At 54.5% G+C, this 19,603-nt stretch overlaps 1 protein-coding gene across 1 annotated transcript in view; it reads left to right on the forward strand.

Annotated features, from left to right (window-relative positions):
• Positions 1–2,486: 2,486 nt before the first annotated feature.
• L3MBTL1 (L3MBTL histone methyl-lysine binding protein 1) overlaps positions 2,487–19,603 on the forward strand; it is a 29,922-nt gene continuing 12,805 nt past the window's right edge. Inside the window, exons 1-12 of the mRNA XM_075768587.1 lie at positions 2,487–2,645; positions 9,760–9,945; positions 10,193–10,355; positions 12,524–12,747; positions 13,525–13,669; positions 13,828–13,966; positions 14,641–14,764; positions 15,401–15,488; positions 16,897–16,988; positions 17,629–17,733; positions 18,615–18,750; positions 19,270–19,370. Coding sequence (XP_075624702.1) covers positions 10,220–10,355; positions 12,524–12,747; positions 13,525–13,669; positions 13,828–13,966; positions 14,641–14,764; positions 15,401–15,488; positions 16,897–16,988; positions 17,629–17,733; positions 18,615–18,750; positions 19,270–19,370 — 1,290 coding nt within the window. The 5' untranslated portion in view covers positions 2,487–2,645; positions 9,760–9,945; positions 10,193–10,219. The remainder of the gene's footprint in view (positions 2,646–9,759; positions 9,946–10,192; positions 10,356–12,523; positions 12,748–13,524; positions 13,670–13,827; positions 13,967–14,640; positions 14,765–15,400; positions 15,489–16,896; positions 16,989–17,628; positions 17,734–18,614; positions 18,751–19,269; positions 19,371–19,603) is intronic.

Below are 19,603 nucleotides of genomic sequence, written 5' to 3' on the forward strand. Positions count from 1 at the left end.
GTCTGCACTAGTTAGGTGTAAGTGGTATTAATGGCATAGCAGAATCTGATAAGCCATGTCAGAATAAATTTAATAAAAGCATTACTAAGAGCTATGTTTAAATAAACAAAAGTTCATAGAATCATAGAATATCTCAAGTTGGAAGGGACCCATAAGGACCACTGAGTCCCACTCCCTGCTCCTCGCAGGACTACCCGAAACTAAACCATATGACTAAGAGCGTTGTCCAGACACTCCTTGAACTCTGACAGGCTCGGTGCTGCGACCACTTCCCTGGGGAGCCTGTTCCAGGGACCGACCACCCTTCTCAGTGAAGAACCTTTTCCTAATGTCCAACCTGAACCTCCCCTGACACAGCTTCATTCCATCTCCTCGTGTGCTATCGCTGGTCACCAGAGAGGAGATCAGCACCTCCCCTCCGCTGCCCCCCTTGAGGAAGATGAGGGCACCCCTCAGCCTTCTCTTCTCCCAGCTGAACGAGCCAAGTGACCTCAGCCGCTCCCCACAAGTCTTGCCCTCGAGACCCTTCCCCACCTTGGCCGCTCTCCTCTAGACGCACTCCAATAGTCTGACGTCCTTCGGGTACTGAGGCGCCCGAACCTGCACCCAGGACTCGAGGTGGGGCCGCACCAGGGCGGTGGAGAGTGGGACGAGCACCTCCCTTGACGGGCTCGCCGTGCTGTGCTGGCTGCACCCCAGGGCACGGCTGGCCCTTGGGCTGCCAGGGCCACTGCTGGCTCCTGTTCCACTTGCCATCACCCCGAGCCCCAGAGCTCTTTCCGCGCGGCTGCTCTCCAGCCTCCCATCCCCCAGTTTGCAGGTACAAGTTAAGATGCCTTAACACAGAGGTTGGGGAAATGGAAGTCGAGGCACAGGAGGGAGAAATATCTGGTATTGCATCAGTCAGAGGGCTCACAGGGAAGCCAGGGATGCTTCCTCTTTTTTTGCCTAAAGTAACCGTTTCCTAGGAATTCATCATTCTGAATTCATTATTTTTTTTATGGCAAGCATAGCAGAAACAGGGAACTGACGGAGAAGGTGAATGCTGAGCGGCTTTTCAAGTGACTGAGTTCCACTCTACTCTTGATTTGAATCTGAAACTCCCACTCCAGCATAAAAGGATTTATACAGGAAGGCCTTTTCCTCTACTGTGCCACTGAAGGTTTATTTCAAAGGGGGGAAGGAAGCAGTAGCAGCAAAGGAAATACCTGTTACTTCCTGATTTTCAGGATCTAATTGCTTCATCAAAGTTTTTGACATCATCTTTTTTAATTTATTAAAAAATTCAGAGTACAAAACTCAAGGTGATAAAAACCCCAGCAGATAGTCACACTAGAAACAAAGAACTTGTGTCTGCACTCCCCGAAGCGAGCCAGGACACTCCTTGCCATGGGTTAGGTACGGCAGGAGCCGGCCCGCAGGGTGAGCGGGCAGTCACCTCTTTCCAGCCCGTCCAACGCACGTTGAGCACCCTTCTCAGCAGCAGCTTTTTGCGCATTTTGGTCCTTGTGCTTCCAGTCTTGGTTCCTTCCACTCCTATCTTCTGCGGATAAGTGGGACAGACATCATGTGTCTAAAAGGCACGCTTCTCGGGTGGCCATAAAATACTAACGGCTGGGTGGGTAAGCTGCCCTGGTTTTTGACCAGAGCACTTAAGGAAGCGCTACTCAGCACGTGCAAGAGTCAGTCCTGAATTTCCTCCGGAAAACTAATTTGAGCAATCCTTTTGCTCCCCACCGGTCTTGGGGATTTTGTGTTCACGTTCTCTGGTTATCATCTGAGCTGTGGACCGAGCGCTGAGGAGGAGAGCCTTCCCCCCTTGGCTGGGGCAGCCCCTGCCCACCCTCAGACAAGGCCTGGGGAACCGGTCTGGTCCCCGGGGCCTCTTGGCTGCTGCGACGAGGACACCTTACCTCAGCGATGCAGTCTGACCGCTCTCTGAGGGGGGTTAGGTTAATGCTATTGACTTGGAGAAAAAGCAGCTTCTGGCTTCCAAGCCCCCCCCCGTCCCATCTAACCCAAGAGAGAGAAACAGTGGAGAATTTCCAGCCACCGGGCAAGGTGAGGATGGGGACGCCAGGAGCCCGGAGCTCAACGTTCGCCTTAGGGAGCCCGGTGCCAAGCGCTGGGTGCCGCAGTCCCGCGGGGACGAGCGGCTCGGTGCCCGCCGGCCCCTGCGTGGGAAGGGCCGGAGGAGCCGGGGGGCGGCGGCCTTGGGGCGCCGGGGGCCTGGCCGTTGCCATGGCGACCTTCCTCCCACCGGGCAGCTCCCCGAAATCCTGCGGCGGGATTAAACACTGCCACTGCGGCGTGGAGGAATACACGGGTTACCATGGCGACGGCGCTCATTAAGTGCATGCATTTCCAACCTGCTCAATTACCGCCCCCTCCCCCGGCGCACACACGCACACTCACACACGGCCCGGCCCAGCGCCCCTCCCGCCGCGGGCTCCGCCGCCCGAGCCCCCCCCCCCCGCCCGGTGCGGCCCTGCTCGCAGCCCCGGGCCGGGCCGGGCCGTGCGGGCGCCGCGGCGGCGGCCCAGCCGTAACGCGGCTCTGCGCGGCGCACACCGGGCCGGGCAGCCCCGCTGAGGCTCGGAGCAGAGCCCTGGCCGGGCTCCAGCCGCCGGGGCCCCGCCGTGGAGGTAAGGAGCGCGGCCGGGCATTGCCCAGCCCGGGAGCTGTCTCCCCGCCTTTGATGTTCTCCCACGGGCGAGGCCCTCCCTGGCCGGGCGAGCGGGGCCGGGGCCTGCTGGGGCTGGGACAGCGGGGCCGGGCCCGATGCGCTCCGCGCCGCCCCCTGCAGCCGGGGCGGCCCCGGGCCCGGCGGGGGAGGGAGGCTCCGCCATCGCCGCCTTTTATCGAAAGCCAGCCGGGGCGGGCCGGGCTCGGCGCCGCCGCGTCCTGGCCAAGGGGGGCGGCGGGAGGACGGTGCCGGCCGGGCCGCGGCGGGGAGTAGGGGGCTGCGGGAGCGGAGCGGGCCAGGGGCGGCCCGGCCCTGCCCGGCCCTGCGCCGGGTCGGCGGACCCGCTGTGGGTCGTTTTAGGACTGTAACATTGATGTGTAGTAAAGTATTTTTTTCCTCAAGGCAAGCAACTATGCCCAACAGTAGGGGATATCTTAACAGAAAATTAAAAAAAAAAAAAAGGACGTGCAGGCGCGTATCTCCTTTGGCTAAGTTCTGTACTGGGCTGACTGGCCCCGGCTGGGTGTGTGTAGTGTGAGGCGGTGCCCAGGCGTGGCCCAGCGAGGCAGGGAATGGGACTGTTCTTCTCTGGCTTTCCCAAGGGATCTTCTCTGGGACACGCAGAGGCTGGAAGTCCCTTCCAGGGTGGATACTTGACCGCGTTTCTTCTGGTGTTTCTCAAACACTGGATGAAGGTTTGCTGTCCTGAAGATGACACCGCTGCAGTCCTTGAAAGGGTCCTGCAGCCTGGAGGGCGTTAATCCAGCCTAGGAGAATACAGAACAAACAGCCCAGGCTACAAAGAGGATGTTCCACATGGTCTAGGACAGGTTCTGGATTTCTTTCTTTACTAGTTATAAAGGAGATAGAAGACTGGACATTTTGAAATATTTCGGGATCACGTATCAATCCTTTTTGGATGTTTCTGCCTGCTCATAAGGGTAACTTGTAGAACAATACCCTGTGTTGTGCCCTAGCTCTGTGCAGGGCTGGCTCTGTTGGCAGTGGCTTACGGCAGCAGAGTGGAAGGTGGGACGCGGGTGTCCCCTTTGTGCCTCTCTCAGCAGTGTCTGGGGGTCTGCGCCCAGTCGGAGCTGCTGGGGCTTCAGGCTGCCTTCTGGCCTCAGCATTGAGCTTAGATGGTGTCACCTTGAGCCCTTTGGGGTGGCACATGACATCACTGGTAAGTGCTCATTCTCCCCACTTGCGGATCTGAGCAGATCCACAGGCCCAAGAGCTAGTGCCAGTGGCAGTGGCACTCCTGGGGACAGCAGGTGACACCCAGCCCAAGTGTCTCTGTTTTGACAGCTGTGTATGGACCTTAAGCTGAAGGCAGCTTGCTGTTCTCTGGCCCTTCTCCCTCTGATCTCTGTCTTCACAGAATCTATTTGCTGTTTTGAAACGTGCAACATGAACAGCATCTTACTGCGTGGAAGGACGTGTCAGCCTGTTTTGAGATGTTGATAAATACCACGGTCCATTCCAAACCTCACCCCATGCTGCAGCAGGACATAGGAGGACTTTGTGGTCCCAGTTTATTCCGGAGGAGGCATTGCCTCCTGGGTTTAAAGCAGCAGTCAGACTTGGAAGGGAAGAGGCGTGCGTGTTTGTCTTTCTCCGCTGGGCCACTTGCCTGTGCGAAGGGTGTTACGGAGTGTGCTCCCGTGCGTATACGGAACGGATACTTTCTGCAGTGCCACTAGTCTCTTAAATGCCTGCCCTGGGCAATGCCAGAACACAGGGGAAGATCCAAGGGAGCAGCTCCCAGCCCACCACATCTCTGCAGTGCTCTGGTGTACCGCTTGTATTTTTAGCACAATCCCAGCTGGTGCTTTTTCTTAAAGGCTCAATTTTGCCACTGGAGGTAATTAATAATCCATACGTCAGCTGTTATTAAGGCTAAGGAAGTTCTCTGTTATGGCTGAGGAAATTCCTGAAAAAATAATTCACAGAATCACAGGCTGGTGATTAGAGGCACCTCTGGAGGTCACCTTGTCCACCCGCTGCTCCATCAGGGCCACCCAGAGCCAGCTGCCCAGGACCGTGTCCAGGCAGCTTTTGCGTATCTCCACGTACAGAGACTCCACCACCTCCCTGGGCAACGTGTGACAGTGCTTGGTCACCCCAACAGTGGAAAGATGTTTCCTGATGTTCAGAAAGACCCTCCTGTGTTCCAGTTTGTGCCCACAGCTGCTGGCCCTGGCCCTGGGCACCACTAAGAAGAACCTGGCTCCGTCCTCTCCGCGCCCTCGCTCCAGGTATTTATTCGCACTGATGAGATCCCCTGAGCCTGCTCTGCTCCAGGCTGAACAGTCCCAGCTCCCTCAGCCTCTCCTCGTGGCAGAGATGCTCCAGTCCCTTCATCACCTCCATGGCCCTTCGCTGGACTCTCTCCAGTACGTCCCTGTCTCTGGTACTGGGGAGCCCAGTGCTGGCCCCAGCACTCCAGGGGTGGCCCCACCGGTGCTGAGGGGAAGGATCACCTCCCTCCACCTGCTGTGACGCTTCTCCTAAGGCAGCCCAGGATACTGTTGGCCATCTCTGCTCCAAGATCACGTTGCCAGCTCATGTTCAACCTGGTGCCCACCAGGTCCTTTTCTGCAGAGCTGCTTTCCGGCTGGGTAGTCCCCAGCATATACCAGTGCAGATTTCAGGAATATTTAAAAGTCTGAGAAGCCACAAAACCAATAAAGAAGTTAATATTGTTAGAAATACAGTTATTTTAAGCCAATTTTGTGATTAAAAGAAACACATCTTTTGACTGGACTGTGCTTTATAAAGTACTGACGGGATTGTACAGCGTCTCTCTGCTGGGAGCTGCTTTTCTCCGTGCTCCTCTGTGGTCTGTAGCACGCAGCGTATCCCTCCTCTTTCCAAACAGTGGCTCGTTCCCCATCTTTGCTGTGGTTTTGTGAGAGGGTGGGTGTGAGACTGTGGCAGAGCTGGAGGCTCTTGTGTGTAGCAGCCGTAGAAATGCTTGCTTTCTGAGCCCCTGTGTCACTGGTCCAGGGTGCTGGTGTGCCAACACCCAGCATTTCTTGTTTGATGAGCTAGAAACTTTGTGAGCAGCAGAACCAGTGAAGTCTGGTTGCCTTAAAATATGTGTTTTGTGGCCAGTTTCTTCTGCACATGCAAATTATGTGTGCACAGATGAGGTGTCCCCAGCCGTTCTCTGGTGCTCGGGAAGTTCAGCCCGCACCCCGTCCGGACACCCTCCCCAGTGAGGCGCAGGGCAGTGCAGGGACCCAGTTCTCTGTGCAGATGCTTGGTTTCCCAGACTTGAAGGTTTTACTCTGACAGAGACCACTGCTACAGAGATATCTAATCTTACTGTCAAAACTGGTTGGAATAGGCTGGTGGGGTCTGACTACAGACAGATGGCCGTATGCACGTACGTACTCGTACATGGAGGATGTGATTGCAAGAACTACTTTACCGGAGCAAAGCAGGCCAAGACAGAGAGCGCTCCTGGATGAAAGATGTTGTGAAAAATTCTTCCTTCCAGCCAATGTGTTGTGGTCTCTGGAGGGCCCACAGGTCAGGGTGTATGCGTGGTCACGGCTTCCTAGGGTGGCTTTTCTCCTGTGTGGTCTTCTCCAGGGTGGGAGCCTGAGGTCATTGGCTGTCCCTCAGCAGAAGGCAGAAGAGAGGAATGGGTGTGCAGAGTTTTAGATCCCTGTGGACCTAAAGGAAAGACTGAATGGCAGGTTTGCTGGGGAGTGGAGCTGGCCTACGTTCTCTGCAAGATGTACGGAGTTACACTAAATACCAGGAAAAATGGAGAACTTGGGGCCTCACTGTTAAGTCCAAAATAGCTTTCACCTCTACAATTGCTTGCTATTTTAAAATCTGGATGGTGGGATTTCTGAAAACTGCTAAGTGTTGGCCTAATTCTGGTCCTGTCAGGGCACGCAGAGTTTTATCAGATATCACTGGGGCACATGTAGGCCAAAAGCTTTTTAGATCCCATGTAAATAAAAATTTAGAAAATAAAGAAACCTTTTGTTCATCATCTAGAGCAGTCACTAGAAAGGGATCACGCTAGTTTGTTTTGCTAATTTTTGTGCTAATTTGCAGGGAGTATGGTTTCCATCCTGGGAGGTTTTCAAGACCAGTCTGGATAAAGCCCTGAGTAACCTGGTCTGATCCCATAGCTGACCCTGCTGTGAGCAGTGGGTTGGACTAGAGACCCCCTGAGGTTCCTTCCAGCCTGAATTATCCTGTGATCCTTAATGGGTCATACCAAGGCTTGCAGGAGACCCCTTGAAGTGATCTCTGGGGTGGTGGTACCTGCCCAGGCTCTGGCTCCATGCACTGAAGCAACTAGACTCGCCTCAGCCATGGGCATCCTCTCCCTGACATCTATCAGAGGTCCTGCTCTCAGGGAGCGGGGTTGTCCAAATGGATGTGTGCCAGTGCCTTTTTCCTGCTGTGACAGTGATGCTAGGGCAGATCGTAGCTGTGCTCCTTTACAGAGATGCTTGCTCTCTTCTCCCCTTTTCCTCATATGCTGCTCCTGACCTGAGATGTTTCACAGCAGGTTGGGCTTCCAGGGGATTTTCTGCCAGGGTTTTGAAAACTGTGAGCTGCAAACAATGTCTTCAATCCTGATTCTCACTTCTCCGGGTTGGAGATGGAGTTCTGCAGCCCAAGTGTTGTGTCTTGCCCACGTCCATCCCGCCAGTAATGCTCCAGAGCATTGCAGGGCAGTGGTCCAGTGCGGTGCTCTGGAGCTTGGGACTGTGTCTGCACGGGTTACCTCAGAAATCCTGACTTAAAAGTTTAACGATGTGTGCTATGGTTGATGTGAACAGCATTGGTGGTAAATTGCTGCCTGACACCATGGAAGCCCTTGACAAGAGGTGGAAGAGCCCTGGGAGTCACAAGTTCACACCAAGAATGTTCTTGCTGCTTATGTGTGACCTTGGAATAGCTTTGGGCCTGTCTCCCCCACCATGGATCTTAGAAGGAGAGAAATGTGGCTTAAGATGTCTGTAAGCATAAGGTTTTGTGGTGTCCAGGACCTCAAAGTCTTTGCTGCCCTGTGGGAGCAGGGCATGTGCTGGAGGAGTTGTGTGCAGAATTTGTGCTCAACATGTACTTGAAGGTCAGGAGTTGGGGCAGGGTGTAAGGAAAAGATTTCCTCCAACAGGAAAGAGGTTGCTCCGGCCAGAGGTGCCGAGGGAAGTGGCGACGCTGCTGCTGAGGGGCAGATAAGAGGAACAGGAGTGACAGTTTGTTGTAGGGCAGGGCCGAGGGCTGGATGGGCTCCTCTGCCTCCCTCAAGCTCCTTGGAGGGCTCCTGACCCTCTGAGCTGGGCTGCCCGGCTGTGGTGTGGTGAGAGGACATGCCCTTTGCTGCAGCGAGGCCTTTCCCAGGAGGGTGGTGGAAGAGGGATTGACTGGAGTTCTAAATCTCAATTATTGAGTTCTTCCAGTTTAAGGAATAGTGTCGCAATCTATAATCCAAATTAATTCTGTTCACCCTGAACTCATAAGGCGCAGGAGAACGAGTCTTGACAGCATCAACAGGCAGCCCTGCAAGGATTTGGAGAGTGTTTGACACGTAATCATTGCTGCTGGTTATTTCCTGTGCAAGTATTTGCTATTGTGTTCACATCGTGGTCTGCTGTACAGAGGTGGGTTCAAGCATCACCCAGCTTGGACACCGGATCTAGTTATTTCTCTTCCTTTCTAGGCATTTCCAGTCCTAAGTTCTGTTTAAATAAAAAAGAAAAGCCAACAGCTCACACGAAACAAGGCGTTATCCTTGAAACATTTGCCTCAAGTGATGAATCAAGGATAAATATCAGATTTAAGTGCCTAAGAAAGCAGATAGATTCCTAGGGGGGGATTAGGAAGCACCAAGACAGGTTGGCTGCCAAATTAAGTTTGGCTTTCAGTTGGAGTCTGGTGTCCAGCTGAGTTACTCAGTTCCTTCAGTTCTGACACTTAACAGTGCTTTTCTGATGTTGCACCTGGAGGGCCTTAAAGGTCCATGCCATCTGTCAGCTGAGCAGCAGGTATTTCTGATCACAAACCCAATAGCACTGTAAGAGAGAGGAAGAAGCAGGTCTTCCCCTAATGTGAGCACACCATCCCACTCTTTACCCTCTGGTTGTAACACCTGTATCTTAATGTCTCAGGTTTTAAATTTCCAGACTTTGCCCTTTGTAGCCAAATTCTTATTTAATGGTGCTTCACTGAAATCATCATCCTGTTTTCCACATGGCTGTCTTGTCTTTCAAATTCAGGTCGCAACCTGAATCGAGTGCGGTCCCCGTAGCAGCCCTACCTCCTTCCTGGCAGCAAGTGCTTTGAAGAGGGTGTGGGAAACAGGGCAGGTCCAAAATCCTTCCCCAGCCTAGTGTCCTCAGACCCCAGCAGTCTCTGGGACGCTCGGACCATCATTTTCAGTAGGCACAGAGAGATCCGCCTTCCCTGAGCACATCCGATGACACTGCTGGGTTTCTGCATAACTCTGTGTGTCTGTCGTGTCTTTCACTAGGGCGGGAGCAGCACCAAAGCTCTCTCTCACCGAGGCACCCTGGACACTGGGAGGCAATGCTGTTCTTTCCTCTGCCTTGCCTGCAGACCCTGGTCTGGGGACGTCCTGGTGTCAGCACCGTCCTGCCTGCTGGGGCACGGCAGGGGCCAGCTGCTGCCCTGGGACAGGGAACCGAGAAAGGCAGCTGGCAGGGCTGCTGCGGCCAGGTCCAGCTAGGAGCTCAGGTCACCAGGCAAGGTCTGACAGATCAAGCCAGGATGTCAGCGGGTAGGTCAGGTCCTGCTGCTGCCAGACAGAAGCTGGAGACCAGCACTGCTGCAGCGTGGCATAGACGGGCTGAGAGTGGGCTGACATGGAGCGCCTGGGTCCATGGGTGGGGGTCCCAGGAGAGGCTGGTCAGGGCCACTAAGGGCCCTGACACCTTGCCTACTCCTTGAAATTCATGGCTAAATGGGTTGAACATCGCCAGTCCTGTGAGAAACTCAACTGCGTGCAGTGACTTCATGTTCCCCACCCGCTTCCACCCCAGTTAACTCCTGTCACTTGTGAAATTCTCTCTTAACAGCCATTTAGAAGAGCAAGGGTGACTGCCCAACAGGAGGACTTCAGGGACCTCCGTCTTCTCCAGGGTAGGATTTGCCAACCCTCAGTCACAGTCTGCGTTAGAGTGGTGTAGGCCCCAGTGGGAGCCAGGAGAAGCCGTAGCTTGTGGTGGACCTGCTGTGCTCATACCATCTTATGGTGGTGCCTGGTAAGAAAAAACCTTCAGTGTTTGTAGACTCTGATCTGGAATCTTGCAACAGGGGCTTTACTAGGTCATGTTGGTACCAGCTGTGACCTTCATGCTCTTCTCTGTTGGATTCAATGGGCCTTTAATACATCTTACAGGGGTTTCTGCTGGGAGATGGTGGAAAGGGAGGGACCATCCTCCACAGTATCTTTCTCACTCTTGTGTTTGTATTTGTATCCAACTTGATTTCTTTCTTATTGTCTTCCAGTGTCTCGCTCTGTGCCTAGGCAAGGTGATGGACAGCAGAGCAGAGATGGAGGTTGTGAGAAGCACGAAGGGGAATGCTGCTGGGGAGGTCAGTGTCCATGTGGTCACCACCGAGAGCACTGTGCAGAGCACCCACCTGCCAGCGACTGCCTTCATCATACCAGGTATGCGGGACTGTCCTCTAACTGGTGCCTCCCCAGCCTTCTCCCCCCACACTGATACCTCGCACTCCTTGTACATCTGTGCTCCTCCCAAACCTTGGGACGCAAAGCCATGCTGCTGCTGCCATCTTAGAGGTTCTCTGTGGCTATCCCACATCACTGGGACAATTTGTGGCCAATCAAAACCTCTTGTGTTTGAAACCAAAGCCCTGATGTCTGGGGCCCTGTGCCCGGGCAGCACAGTGTGCTGGGTGCCTGCTCTGCCAGGCGTGTGGACTCCTGGGTTGCCACATTATCAGAGAATCATAGAATATCTCAAGTTGGAAGGGACCCATAAGGATCCTGCTCCTCGCAGGACCACCTGCACCTAAACCATATGACTAAGAGCGTTGTCCAGACACTCCTTGAACTCTGACAGGCTCGGTGCTGCGACCGCTTCCCTGGGGAGCCTGTTCCAGGGACCGACCACCCTTCTCAGTGAAGAACCTTTTCCTAATGTCCAACCTGAACTTCCCCTGACACAGCTTCATTCCATCTCCTCGTGTGCTATCGCTGGTCACCAGAGAGGAGATCAGCACCTCCCCTCCGCTGCCCCCCTTGAGGAAGATGAGGGCACCCCTCAGCCTTCTCTTCTCCCAGCTGAACGAGCCAAGTGACCTCAGCCGCTCCCCGCAAGTCTTGCCCTCGAGACCCTTCCCCACCTTGGCCGCTCTCCTCTGGACGCACTCCAATAGTCTGACGTCCTTCGGGTACTGAGGCGCCCGAACCTGCACCCAGGACTCGAGGTGGGGCCGCACCAGGGCGGTGGAGAGTGGGACGAGCACCTCCCTTGACGGGCTCGCCGTGCTGTGCTGGCTGCACCCCAGGGCACGGCTGGCCCTTGGGCTGCCAGGGCCACTGCTGGCTCCTGTTCCACTTGCCATCACCCCGAGCCCCAGAGCTCTTTCCGCGGGGCTGCTCTCCAGCCTCCCATCCCCCAGTTTGTAGGTAGAACCGGGAGTACCCCATCCCAGGTGCAGAATTTGACACTTGCTCTTGTTAAATTTCATATGGTTGGTGATTGCCCAGCTCTCTAGTCTATCCAGATCTTTCTGTAAGGTCTCTCTGCCCTTGAGGGAGCCCACAGCTCCTCCTAATTTAGTATCATCGACAAACTTACTTAATGTACATTTGACTCCTGTATCCATCATTTATAAAAGCATTAAAGAGCACTGGCCCTAAAACTGAGCCCTGTGGAACCGCACTGGTGACTGGCCACCAGGCTGATGTGACACCATTTACTGTACGTCTTTGAGCCCGACCCATCAGCCAGTTGCTCACCCAACGCATGATGGACTTGTCTGGCTGTGTGCTGGGCGTTTTGTCCAGAAGGACACTGCGAGCGACAGTATCAAAAGCTTTGCTAAAATCCCAAACCACCACATCTACTGGCTTCCCTTGGTCAACTAGATGGGTGACTTTGTCATAAAAGGAAATTAAGTTGGTTAAGCAGGACTTTCCCCTCATGAACCCATGCTGGCTATGACCAATGACTGGGTTGTCTCTCAAGTGTTTTTCAATAACTCCCAGAACAACCTTCTCCATAATTTTACCAGGTACTGAAGTGAGACTGTCAGGCCTGTAATTACCAGGGTTGTCCTTCTTACCCTTCTTGAAAATTGGGACAATTTGCAGCACAGCTGACCAGTGTCTTTCAGGAAGTGTGTGAGCAAAGCATGGATGTATGTTAGGTGATATCAGGAGTGTTCTTTAGAAGCAATTCTTCCAATTTTTCCTGCTCCTGGTGCCTCGGTTCCCACTGCAGAGAGGCCCTGGCCTGCACAGCGTGTTCCTTTGAGATGAAACTAAACTGGAAGATGCAGTCCAGGAGCTTGCCAGCACACTCCTGCCACATCAGGGCATCCTAGTCATGGGAACAGTCTGAGGTTAGGCTGAAGTAGGAACTCTTGGATGGATAGTGTTGGTGCCACACCCCAGCACAAGCCATTGCTGGCTGCAGATCTTCTGGGGTCACACTGCCTGCTTGTGGGTGCTTTAACCTACAACACCGAGCCCTCGGCTGGGAGACTGGTTTTTTTCTGTCATTTCGTACTGCCTTTGAGCCTTGTTTGCATCAGTTAAGTGTTCTGTGTATGGCTTTGGTTGTTTGTTTCTTCTCTTCTCTTCTCAAGCAAATGCCACTACCATCAACCTCCCCACGAGCACCTTAGAAATTCAGCGATTCCCTCGGGAACCACAGAGAAGCACAGGGGCCGAAAGGCCAGAGAGGGGAGCAGGGACTGAGCCCATCACAGCTACGGTCATCCCCCAGATCAGCGGGGTGCAGACCTGCAGCACAGTCCGTGTGCTGGAGTGGAAAGATGGGGTGGCTACTTTGCCTGGGAGTAACCTGAGGGTAAGTGTAGCCCTGGGACACCGTGTTTGCCCCCCTCCTTGCAGCTGCTTGCCCTTGTAAGTGGCAGTCCCCCAGCCTGGGCCACACAGGGACCACCAGGATGTGACGTGGTCCCCTGGCCCTGTAGCCCCTCTGCACTCCAGCTGGAGGATCCCTCGGCCGTTCCGGCTCTGCGAGGCTCTTCTTGTGCCCCATCGCTGTGCCCCTCCCATCTTATGAGCTTAGCAGAGAGAGCACGCACATGGTGCCTGGGGTGCTGCAGCAGGTCTGCCCTGCACAGGGAAGCAGAGGGATGCTACCTGCTGTGCAAGGCATCTTTCCTTTCCAAGCTGTGCCATGGAGTTGGCTCTTGCCAAACTCCTGCACTCACCCTGGAAGCAGTGGCCATGTGCTCATCAGACAGTGGGTGCCTTTAGGTGTACCCCTCAGTACATGAAATAGCTTGCGCAAAACGCACCAGTTTCTCAGCTGCTCCTCAGCCTCAGGGCGCCACATCCTCTGGCCGTGTCCCTGCCCATCCTGCTGCCAGCTGGTGCTGGTCTCACCCAAGTCCAGCACAGACTGCGGAGAGGGGCAGCAGGACAGGTGACTTTGGTGCTGGGCTCGCCTCTGTGATTGGAAGAGCTGTTTTCTTGTTGGTCGCACTAATAACCGAACCGCGTCCCTCTCGTTCTCAGAGCTCACGTGTACCCACTAGCCATCAAGTTATATTTCTATCCTCCTCCTTGTTAACTATTTTCCCTTTGTTGTTTTTTTTTTTTTGGTTCAATTACATAGTTTCGAATAAATGAGTACGGGACACTGAAGGTCATGAGTGCTGACAAGGTGCCTCCAGTGGAAGCTCTAAAGGAGGGCCACGCAGATAAAGATGAGGACTCAGAGGTGGCACCCACCAGCAGGGACAATCCTGCTGTGGCTCAGGGTAAGGGCATGGTGCCACCACCATGGTGGCACTTCTGGGGTGGTACGATCATCCAGCAGGCACTGTCTGGAATAGGCACTGAGTGAGGCAAATATCTCCTGCTTCCTGCTCTCCTTCCTTTGCTGCACCTTGTGCCTCACTGCTCCTCTCTAATTCAGATGTGCCGGAGCAGACCAAGCTACCAACAGCAGAAAGCATGTGCCACTGTGATACCTGCGGCCGGAGACATGTGTCGGATGGAGCCCGGGAAGGCAGGGGTTTCTGCAGTGAGCACTGTCACCAGCAGTTCAAAGAAAGGTAAAGGAAGGGGAGTCTGCTCCATGCAGAGCCATATCCATCTGTCTGTCTGCCCTGCCTCCACATGCTCCAGCAAGGGATGCAAGTGCATCTGTCTCCAGCAGATGCTGGGACCCCACTTCTTTCCCTCTTCCCTGTAGGCAACCCTGGCTGCAGTGTCGGGGGAGTAAGACTTGTCCCAGGGCACAGCAGGAAGCACAGGAGCCAGATTTTCTCCTGCCCAATTTGTGGCCTCATAAACACGTATCTGCTGGAGCAGGAGGTTGCCGCAGTGGGTGCTTCCAGGCTTCAGCGGCAGTGGGAGGCATGGGTCATGAGGGCATTTGCAGCCCCTCTGCTTACTAAGGTCTGACTCCTGGGACTTGTTTTCCAGCATCTCTGTGTGACTCTGATGCAGCATGGAGCCCTGCTATGAAATTAGATGCTTTTGATCCATCCTTGGGTTCAGGTTTCTGACACCCAAGCATGTGATGGTGATTCTGGTCTGTACCCTGGTTCTAACCTCTTGCCGACTTGTGCGCTAAGAGGAGCACCTACATTAGTCAGGAGAGATGGGAGCATGTGTGAGTAAGCAATAGGGTAACAGCGATTCTCCAGCAACCACTTGCTTACCGGCACCCCAGCCATTGCCTCAAAGCATGTTGCAGTGGTTTATTCTCCCTTCCTCTCTGCAGGTCCGTCATCGTGGAAAACTCTGCCAGCAGCACCAATGCCACTGAAATCCTCAAGCCGGTGAAGAAACGAAAGAGGAAGGACTACCAGAGCCCTTCAGAGGAAGAATATGAATCTGAGCAAATGGTAAGAAGAGGGCAGGGAAGGCGTGGGTGTGCAAGTGCCAATGTCAAGGCTGGGCCATGGGCCCCCCCGTATGCGCTGCGGGTGCACGCAGTGCTCGTTGGTGCTTTGCAGTGCTGTGTCAGCTTATGTCGAAGGAGTAACGTGTTGGCTGTTAATGTCAAAAAGACTTGAATGTGTGGAGTCTCAGGGCTTCTAGACACTTGGCTGCTGTTTGGCATGCCAAGCGCCTTGGATTGGGCAGTGCTAGACATGTCCTGATGGGGCTGTAGGTACTGAGCACTCTGAACTGCTCTCCTGAGTCTGCCCCACCAAAGTAAATGTTGAAATAAGAGAGTGTCTTCGTGATGTGTACCCTGGGGAAGGGAGAGTGACTTTGACAAGGCAATGAAGGCAATTGCCAGCCTTGACTGTAGCAGATCCACTCCAGGTGTGATTGCTACCACTCAGCACCAAAATCCCCCTTGGGCTCCCATCATCAGATCCTCTCGGCTGCCCGTTTCTGGGCCAGTCAAATCATGGACATTGCAAAGGCACAGTATGGCCCTTGGGACTGGTGCGATGGTACAACACACAGCATAAACCTCTGTGCAGACCTCCAACACTATGGGTTTCTGTTCTGTCTGCTCTCATGTCTAGGAGGAAAAGCAGGAAGAGAGAAAAAACTCTGCGGGAGACTCTGCCATCAGCAGTGTGGAGGCTGATGCATGGAACGGGAGCCAGCACGGTATGGAGGGGTTGGGTGGGTGGTGGGGTGAGTGTTCCCACCACGGCTGTAGGGTCCTGCTGTGGTGCTGTGGGGCTGGGCCAGCATTTTGGTGCTCCAGCAGAGTCAAAGACCCAGTGCAACGTGCTGGTACATGTTCCTGAAGGCTTGTAAGCTCCTCTGCTTGCTTGATCCTGCTCTCTCTGTCTCTTTCCATTTCTCTCCTTTCCTCTCTTTCTCTCCATGGGAAGGGTGCACCCTTACAGATACGGCTGTGTCTTCTTTAGGCATTGGGCTGTACTGTACAGTGCTTTCTGGTCCCTCCCCTTGGGAGCTGAATGTATTGCTCATGGATAGCTTTTTTGCTGCAAGAGGCACTATCCTGAGCAATAACGTGACTCTGCGCCACGTCTGGCTTTGCCCCGCCTTTGGATGGTCTTACAGGGACCTTCCCTCACATGATCAGGAGCTCACAAGTTTGGGAGCTGCTCCTGTAGGTCTGATGCTGCTGAAGTTGTGTAATTTGGGGTTGTCTCACCTCATGGGGATATATTCCTGGACCATATCAGAGGAGATCTCAAACACAGAGCTGTCGACACAGAGGGAGAGGAGACGAGCTGAGGGATGCAGCGTTTGCTTGTTTGGTTTTTTTCCCCTGCAGTGTGATGGGGGTGAGCGGGAGGGAGAACTTATATTGAAACTTACACTGAAAATAAACATTTATGGGAAACCTTTGTGGCCTTCCTGAAGGGGTCAAAGGCATGAAGGATCACCTCCCTGCCTGTGAAGAGACAATGCTGTCTTCTTTTTGTGAATACCACGAGGGTAAATGCATCTCTAGGGTGTCAGGGTGGCCCTGGTGTGTCAAGGGGGGCTCAGGTGGTTGTCTCAGAGCAGAGGATAGCAGAGCTGGTGCCTCTGGAGCGGTGCTGGGAGGTGAACCCACTGCTGGTTTGACTGGCCGGGAGCTCCTTGCAGCTGGGAGTGATTCCCAGACCTCTGGATGGATCCTACTGGCTGTCCCAAATCCATCAGGGCTGTGGCCATTTCGGATGTAGTGGCTGGAGGAGGACTGGTTGCAGAGGTGTCCAGATGCTTTGCACAGGATGGCTTGTCCCTCGGGCTCCTTAGGTGCCTTACTAGAGCATTGTACAGTGACGGAGCACGTGTGGGTCATGGGGACCTTTGTGAGAGTGGTCCTCTTGGCTCTGTCCCTCCTCGGACAGCTGGCCAGGTTTGTCGGAGAATGGGCTCTGGTAGGATGGTGCTGAGCTTTGCAGGGATGCAGGACTGTGCGTGAGAGTGGGATGCGGCCCCAACGGGACCCATGCGCTTGCCTGCGCTCCGCGCTGCCCCGAGGCAGGCAAGGATGGAGGCTGGAGCGGACCCTCAGCAGCGCCTCTTGTGTGTGCGTTTGTGCTGCGCTCAGGTGCCAGTGAGGAGAAGAAAGAAGGCTGGTCTTGGGCGTCCTACTTGGAGGAGCAGAAAGCTGTCGCTGCCCCTTTAGATCTCTTCCAGGATGTGAGTTGGGATTTTCCTGTCTTTTTCCCTCTTTCATCTTCTCTTTTCTTTCCCTTTTTTTCCCGCCCCTCCTTCTCCTCTCTTCCTTGCTTCCCTGTTTTGCGGGACTCTGAGTGATAAGCAAGCTCCCATCGTCACCTGGAGGTGACCAGTCAGCCTCCAGTTTTTGATTTGCCCCAAGTCCCACTGCCCAGCAGGGTGCTGTCCCCCATCCCAAGCACCCCACATTCGCCTGGGGCGCCCCTGTGGCTCTGGCAGGGTGGTGGAGCCTTTCCATCCCTTCCTTGAAGCCAGGGGTGGGCTCTCCTGAGGCCACGTTGCTGCACTGCACCCCTGCTCCCAGGTGTCTGATTACCAGGTTGCAAGAGGAGCCAGGCCCGTGCCCCACGCTCCCCGACTGCGGCTGTTAGCCCAGGGACACCCTGCCCTGCCGGTAGCAAGAGATGCAAACCCACGAGGAGGTGGAAGAATGTGGGTTTTTTTCTACGGGAAAAGAATTAAAATTTGGATGACAACAAAACCTGTGGCCCACAATCTCCTGGTCCTAGCAGCTCCCATTGCCTGATGGTTGCGCCTTAGGATGGTTCTAGGCCCAACTACCGGTGTTGTTTTTTCATTGTAATTTAATTTTTGTTTTCAGTACCAAGTAGCTTCCCAGCACAAGAATGGCTTTAAAGTGGGGATGAAACTGGAGGGGATCGACCCACAGCACCCATCCATGTACTTTATCCTGACAGTGGCTGAGGTAAGGCACTCCGCTTTCCGTGTTCCTTGGTTCCTCCTCACGCTTGGGCAGTGGGAGGCTGTGTGGGAGGGGAGGTGCTGCCAGCTGGCCTCTGGAGGAGACCAGCTTTGGGCCCTGGCCTGCGTGTCACTGCCTGAGATGAGCTGGTGCTCCAGCACCTCGGTCAAGCAAATAGGAAGTTTCCTTCCAGTTCATGGGGCAGGAGACAGTGCTGTGGAGCAGCCATCATGTCCCAGCCTAGTTGGTGTCTATCACCCTGACACAGCAGGGCCTTGGGGGTAGAGGCAGTGGTGATGGCAACAGCTTCTTATATTCGAGCTGATGCCCCTCAGACAGGTCTGAGCCCTTGAGATGGAGGTGTGGAGGCATCCCATTGCTCTTCCTGGTGTCCGTGGAAGCCCTCTGTCTGTGGGGCTCTCTGCTCAGCTGTGTGGCAGCTGAACCAGCCTTGCCTCGCAGTGCTCCCAGGCAGCCAGGGAGATCAGCCATACAATAGTGGCTGCTGTTCTTGCTGCTGGAGAGATTTCATCAAAGCAGCATGGCACTTAACCAAAATCCCTGTGCCAGCATCTTCCCTGGGTGCAGAAAAGGGAATTCTTGCACTTGTTGGACCCAGCAAGGTGCCCCACCACAGCATCTCATGCACTGGCCTGAACCTCCCTTCTTAGGGCTGGCTTACGGTGGCCTTGCGCTTACCTTGTTCCATGCTGGATGCCTTTTGGGACTGGCACGTGCCTCCCAATTTGGGCACTGGCATAGGATTGACTCATGGCTTCCCTAAGTGATAACGCTGAGATTGTGTGTGAGAGGGGAGGTGCATGCGATGCTCGGACAGGGACAGCAGGTTTCCATGGTCCTTTTCCTGCCCTCCCTGCTGGTAGGTGTGCGGTTACCGGATGCGCCTCCACTTTGATGGCTACTCTGAGTGCCATGATTTCTGGCTGAATGCTGACTCCCCTGACATCCACCCTGCTGGCTGGTTTGAGGAGACAGGGCACAAACTCCAGCCCCCAAAAGGTAAGGAGTTAGTGAGTATCAGTTGGTGGGTCCTGTCGAAGGAGGGGGACAAGTAGTGGGCCCTGAAACGTAGAGCTGGAGGTGGGGACAAGGTGGCTCCATGGGGCCCAGGAGTGGGTGCTGCTGTGCTGGCAGGGTTCCACAGGACAACATTTCAGGCACCCATCACACTAAAGATCTCTGCTTGCTCCCGTTTTTGGGCAAAGCCCTGTCACCCTGGCTGTCCCAATGCCAGGCTGGAGCCAGCAGCTGTGCCACAGGGCGAGTGGGACTGGTGCTTTCCGTGGAGGAGCTGAGCTCTGGATTTCCACTCCACTGCTAATGTTTCCTAACATCCCTTCAAAATCAGCCATTGGGCCTAAGCCACAGGCTTTAGGTGTCCCAGGGCTGCTGCAGACCCTGTCTGCCCACAGCAGGACATGCCTGGTGGGGTGAGGGCTGGCTGGGGACGGCTGGGCTCAGCCTCACGACCTCCCAGCTGCTCTCTGTGAACTCACTGCTCTCATTTCTCTTCCTGAGGGGTTGTAGGTTATAAGGAAGAAGAATTCAGCTGGACAAACTACCTGAAGATAACAAAGGCTCAGGCAGCTCCAAAGCACCTGTTTATGGTCCGAAACACTGTGAGTAGCAGCTTCTTCCTGCCAGAGCCTGCAGGTTCAGGTGTGACTCCTTCCCCTCCAGTTGAGCAGAATGCTGCTGCCGGTGCTGGGCTTTTCTCTGTCAGCCCCGCACTTCTCAAGCCCACAGTGCAGAGGGCCAGGGGAGCGTACTGCTGGCATTGCTTCACATGGCATGCTTTGCTGCTGAAGATCTGTAGCTTGGACACTAGTTTGGTGTGCCCAAAATTAGTGTT

Source organism: Balearica regulorum, chromosome 16, assembly GCF_011004875.1.
Source record: "Balearica regulorum gibbericeps isolate bBalReg1 chromosome 16, bBalReg1.pri, whole genome shotgun sequence".
Taxonomy (NCBI): domain Eukaryota; kingdom Metazoa; phylum Chordata; class Aves; order Gruiformes; family Gruidae; genus Balearica; species Balearica regulorum.